The following is a 5,770-nucleotide window of genomic DNA, read 5'->3' as shown; positions in this document are numbered from 1 at the left end:
TAACAACACCTTACCAAATCACCATGTATATCTTCAACTTCTGCCGTTCAATGAATTATGCAGTAGTTAACGCAAAATGGTCATTCTTCCTGCTATGCTTGTTATTTCCAAGCTACTATTTTTCTTCTTTCATATTTCCTATGCGTTTGACACCATTACCCAGTTTAAGTCACTTCCTGATGATGGCAGCACCTTGGTTTCTAAGGATGGAACCTTTGAGTTGGGTTTCTTCAATCCTGGTAGTTCCTCAAACCGCTATGTTGGAATTTGGTACAAAAATGTCCAAGTTAGAACAGTTGTTTGGGTTGCCAACCGTGACAACCCTATCAAAGACGACTCCAGCAAGCTGATCGTAAGCAAAGAAGGAAACCTTGTGCTTCTCAGCCAGAATCAAACTCTTCTTTGGTCAACAAACTCCTCAACAGAGGCTTCAAGTCCAAGAGTGCAGCTCTTAGACACTGGAAATTTAGTACTTCGAGATGAGAAGGACAACAACAATGAAACAAGTTTTCTGTGGCAGAGCTTTGATCATCCTTGTGATACAGTATTGCCAGGAATGAAGATTGGATGGGACCTAAAAACTGGTCTTGATCGGCGTCTTACAGCTTGGAAAAATTGGGACGATCCATCTTCAGGAAACTTCACTGCTGGAATGGTGCTTGGTAGCAATCCTGGAATGGTAATATGGAAGGGTTCGGCAGAGTACTACAGAACTGGCCCTGTGAATGGCCCATTAGGAGTATTCGGATTAAAGGAAAATCCATTTTACAATAACATATATGTTGTCAATGAAGATGAAGTTTATTACTCATACACACTCAAGAATAGTTCTGTGATTTCCATAATTGTTTTGAACCAAACTCTTAATCTTCGTCAACGCCTCATATTGCTTCCTGAGACCGGAACATGGAAAGTTTACCAATCCTTGCCACAAGACAGTTGTGATATTTATAATACTTGTGGCCCAAATGGGAATTGCATCACTGCTGAAACTCCAATTTGCCAATGCTTAGAAGGATTCGATCCAAAATCACGCGAACAATGGAATGCAATGGACTGGACAGTAGGATGTGTGCGGCGCAATTCGTGGAGATGCGGTGTCAAAAATAAAGATGGGTTTCGGAGATTAAGTAGAATGAAATTGCCAGACATTCCAAATTCTTGGGTCAATAAAAGTATGGTACTCGAAGATTGCAAGGCCAAATGCTTGGAAAATTGTTCCTGCACAGCTTATGCGAGCATAGACACAAGTGGAGCAGGTATTGGTTGTTCGATCTGGTTCGGTGATCTTATTGATTTGAGAGTTTCAGAAGGTGGGCAAGATCTATATGTTCGAATGGCCGTTTCAGATATGGGTGAAGGTATGGTTTTCATCTAACTTTCTTTTATATTCATTAGAGGACCATTGCTTTTATTTTAGAATGACAAGTTCTTCATTTCTTTGTCAAGTTGGAAATGCAGAGAATAAACATGGGCGTCAGAGAAAGGTAGTCTTGGGGGTTACAATCACTTTTTCATTTGTCCTTGTGATGCTATTGGCATTCTCCTATATTTACATCACCAACACAAAGAATACAGGTAAATTTTAGGTTCAATTTTATTAAAGTACAGAAATCTGCGCTGTTTTCATTCAAGATTGCTTATTAGTGGATTAGTTTTGAGTGGAGATGTATAAAATTAGGGAAAATATACTTTATGTTCTACACGTACATCGATTTTTGTGTTACTTTTTTATTCTTTTTTATAGTGGGTGAGTCTCACACATGATTATCTCTATTGCATGAGAGAGTTTTTTCCTATTGCATGAGATTAATAAATCCCATAAAATTATAACATTTCAATCAATGTTTCTATTTTTCTATTTTTCTATTTTTTCTTTCTATCAAAGAGGAAACGGACAAAATCATGCCGACAGAAGATAATGATAAATGTGGACAAGAAGATTTCGAGCTTCCATTATTTGATCTAGCTACAATAGTTAATGCAACCAATAACTTCTCAACTGAGTCCAAACTCGGGGAAGGTGGTTTTGGACCTGTATATAAGGTAGATTTGCAACATGCCTATTAATGAGGCTAAAGTAAACTCATTAAATACTTATCTGACAATTTTTTTACCTATTATAAAATGTAGGGTACATTGCTAGATGGACAAGATATTGCAGTCAAAAGACTTTCAAGGTGTTCTGGACAAGGATTGACAGAATTTATGAATGAAGTTATATTGTGTGCAAAACTTCAGCACCGAAATCTTGTTAAGGTTCTTGGTTGTTGCGTTGAAGGAGAGGAGAAAATGCTTCTCTATGAATACATGCCCAATAAAAGCCTCGATTCATTTCTTTTTGGTCAGTATATTCTGCATAGCTTGATATTCAGTGTAATAAAAGCATGATTTGTTTTACAGGTCATTTTTTAAACAAAACACTAATCAAATTGGACGGTGTTGACAGATTCAGATCAAAGTAAACTTTTAGATTGGTCTAAGCGCTTCAACATCTTGAATGCAATTGCTAGAGGGCTTCTTTATCTACATCAAGATTCTAGATTAAGGATCATACACAGAGATCTAAAAGCGAGTAATATTTTATTAGACAATGATATGAATCCAAAAATTTCAGATTTCGGCATGGCAAGATTGTTTGGTGGTGATCAAATTGAAGGGAATACAAGAAGAATAGCGGGGACATTGTAAGCACCATAAAAGTTGTTAAATTTTTTACATGATTAATTGAAATTCAAATTAATTCATTTATGGTTCCTTTCAGCGGTTATATGGCACCTGAATATGCCATTGATGGATTTTTCTCTATAAAATCGGATGTATTCAGCTTTGGCGTGTTAGTGCTAGAAATTTTAAGCGGAAAGAAAAACAGAGCACTTGCCTTCCAGGACAACGATTATAATCTTATTGGGCTTGTGAGTAACACTCAAAAAATAATAATAATAATTTTCTTTTAATAAAGCAGTAGATAACAATTGTATTGAAATGTTGTAGGCATGGAGATTATGGAAAGAGGGCTTTCCAGAGCAATTGATTGATAAGTGTTTGGGGGATTCGTGTATTATATCTGAAGCTTTACGCTGCATTCAAATTGGCCTTTTATGTCTGCAACATCACCCTGACGATAGGCCAAACATGACATCTGTGGTTATGATGTTGAGCGGTGAAAATGCTTTACCTCAACCGAAGGAACCTGCTTTCTTAATTAGAAAGGTCTCAATTGAAGGAGAACATTCTTCTTCCGTCAACGAAGTAACTGTCTCACTACTTAAACCTAGATAGTGAATTAGTTTTTTTTTCCTTATCATTGTGGAATTATGTAACTAGCAGTTAGAATTTTAAACACATTATAGTTAGTTGCGGTGAAATATGATAATTATTTTTTCAGCAAGCATATATGGTAAATATGTAATATAGTTGGTAATAAGCCAAAACAAAGAAATACAGGCAGTAGCCAAGGAAAACAACAATGGCCACACTTTTTTTAATGTATCTTCACTTCTTCTTTTTTTATTGTAAATCCAATCTCTTTCGATAATGTTGCCGGCTGATTTTCAAAAACAGTATAATTTTAAAAACTAATTATCAATCTAATTCAATTTCAAAATTATTTACTAATTTAATTGTCATGACCCGAATTTGGACCATAACCAGCGCACAAGGTAATTCAAATATCCTTAGCCTGACAAGCGGCAAAAAAATTAAAATAATGTAATTAATTAAAATAATTACGCATTTAATGCTGTTTTGTTAAAAATTACACATCTGTTGCACAATGAGACACCCTCTTTGGGCGTCACATGTGACGCCCCAGTGAGGCGTCTCTCTCCTAGAGAAGACACCTCAGTGGGGCGTCTCATGTGCAACCTATATATACCCCACTTTTCTTTTTTCACTCCTTACTCATTTACCTCTCTCCAACCTCTCTCTAACCGCGGTTTGTAGCGAAGCTCTGCCCACGTAGGTAAGGTCATAATACCTCATATGTATACATTTAAATTACAGTGCTAGTTAGTAATACATGTTAGGATTGATTGTATATTAGAGACTTGGAACATTAGGATAGTCACTTAGAAATTTTGTGTCATGCTATGAATGTTGTAATGATATAGTAATATTATTATTACTGATTTTTAATTATGTATTAGGGTTTAGCATATTAATTAGTGATTTATAAATAGTGTTAGAGACTTTGTAAATTTCGTATGTATGATGTTATTAATGCGGGAGTGCATAACTTTGTAGTTAGTTAAGGATAATGGCTGAGTCATCATCTTCTTCGGGATCTGATTCGGATGTAGAGCCCACCGATCTCAGCATGTGGATCATACTTGGACCCTACAGGTGGGAGGTCCTTCATCAGAGGACGCAGAAAGGTCATATTTCACAGCGTGTGTGGAATACTGAGCATGTAAGAAAGATTAAGACGAGGCGTGGGAAGCCACAAGGGGGCCCACCTACCGGTGTTATTCCACAGGTTGTGGAAGAGTACCTCAGACAGGCGGGTTTCATACATGTTGCCAGGATGCAACATATCCAGGTATGTTATTTATGTCGTTTTGTATTTATGTAATTAAATAATGTAATTCGTTAACACGTGATAACTGCGTAATTTATCACAGATAGATACATTTTTAATTAGTGCTCTGGTCGAGAGGTGGAGACCAGAGACACATACCTTTCACATGACCCAAGGTGAGATGACGATCACCTTACAAGATGTGGCAGGCATCTTGGGCTTGCCGATCGACGGTATTGTCGTCATCGGATCGACCTCTGAGGATTGGCACGCTGCTTGTGCTGGTGTTTTTGGACATGTTCCAAAGGCCGGTGAGTTCCATCATTCTGGCGACCTCCGCATCTCATTCTTGGATCGACATTATACCCGGTGGACTGATCATGAAGGGAATCATGCTGCCGAGATCTACTTCACAAAAGCTCACATTGCGCGGATGTTGGGGACTTGGTTGCTGGCGGACAAGTCTGGAGGTAGCAATTTTGGTTGTCGGCTTGTCCCGTTGCTAGGTGGAGGATTTGAGGACATTGGCCGATTCGGCTGGGGATCTGCAGTTTTGACACACTTGTTCAGGAATTTGTGTGAAGTGACAGATGCCCGTCGAAGCGACATGGGTGGTTGCCATATTCTCCTTCAAATTTGGGCATGGATACGATTCCCACTCATTGCTCCACCCCTTCCTCCTCATCCACAGCCGGGCACACATTATGGATGCCGGTATGATTTATTTACTTTATTTGATTTCGATAATGTATGGTTAATACTGTATGTACTAACTGTATACTTCTTGACTTTGGACGATTATGTATGGTTGATAACATTTTTGATTGACAGGTTTAATGCTGTACAAAAGTTTAAACCTCATGAGGTCACCCATTATCGGGCAACATTGGACACATTCTGTAGAGATGAGGTTTGGTGTTAGATACTTACGGTGTTGTTATTTGTCTATGGGTTTAATTTTTTTTTGTAACTCTATATATTGTTTCACATTTTGTTTGTAGGTGGTGTGGCAGCCGTATATAGAATATGAGTGGCTTGACGTGACTCCAGAGCAGCAGTATATGTGGCTAGCTCCCACACCTATTATCTACTTCCACACAGTTGAGGCATGTCAACCGGATAGGTGCCTGCGACAGTTTGGTCTTAATCAACCCATCCCGGAAAAATCTAGAAAATTGAGAGGAATACATGATCATACTCTACGGGGGAAGGTTGAAGAGAACTGGAGACGTAAGCTCAGGGCTCACATTG

General features: G+C 38.2%; 2 protein-coding genes across 2 annotated transcripts; both read left to right on the top strand.

The window, feature by feature from the left end:
- LOC133295233 (G-type lectin S-receptor-like serine/threonine-protein kinase At4g27290) lies at nt 1-3,469 on the top strand. The gene is made up of 7 exons (XM_061494036.1): nt 1-1,361; nt 1,450-1,578; nt 1,889-2,046; nt 2,134-2,344; nt 2,450-2,687; nt 2,765-2,915; nt 2,995-3,469. Exons 1-7 carry the CDS (start codon nt 77-79, stop codon nt 3,280-3,282), a joined length of 2,460 nt encoding a protein of 819 aa, XP_061350020.1. The 5' UTR covers nt 1-76; the 3' UTR covers nt 3,283-3,469.
- Nucleotides 3,470-4,700: 1,231 nt separating this feature from the next.
- Nucleotides 4,701-5,356, top strand: LOC133295241 (serine/threonine-protein phosphatase 7 long form homolog). The gene is made up of 2 exons (XM_061494042.1): nt 4,701-5,267; nt 5,351-5,356. The coding sequence occupies exons 1-2, from the start codon at nt 4,701-4,703 to the stop codon at nt 5,354-5,356; spliced, it is 573 nt and encodes a 190-aa protein (XP_061350026.1).
- Nucleotides 5,357-5,770: the final 414 nt, after the last annotated feature.

The sequence above is a fragment of the Gastrolobium bilobum genome, unplaced genomic scaffold (genome assembly GCF_033153095.1).
Source record: "Gastrolobium bilobum isolate Gb01-03AN ecotype WA unplaced genomic scaffold, APGP_CSIRO_Gbil_v1 utg23722, whole genome shotgun sequence".
NCBI lineage: Eukaryota > Viridiplantae > Streptophyta > Magnoliopsida > Fabales > Fabaceae > Gastrolobium > Gastrolobium bilobum.
Note: the sequence above shows the minus strand (reverse complement) of the source record. Positions and strands in the feature narration are given on the sequence as shown.

Excerpts from the sequence above, each read along its gene's own strand:
- LOC133295233 (XM_061494036.1), top strand. The coding sequence starts at position 77 with ATGGTCATTCTTCCTGCTATGCTTGTTATTTCCAAGCTACTATTTTTC. Across the intron at positions 2,345-2,449 it reads CCTCGATTCATTTCTTTTTG|ATTCAGATCAAAGTAAACTT; the intron begins GTCAGTATATTC and ends CGGTGTTGACAG. Across the intron at positions 2,688-2,764 it reads AGAAGAATAGCGGGGACATT|CGGTTATATGGCACCTGAAT; the intron begins GTAAGCACCATA and ends GGTTCCTTTCAG.
- LOC133295241 (XM_061494042.1), top strand. The coding sequence starts at position 4,701 with ATGACGATCACCTTACAAGATGTGGCAGGCATCTTGGGCTTGCCGATC.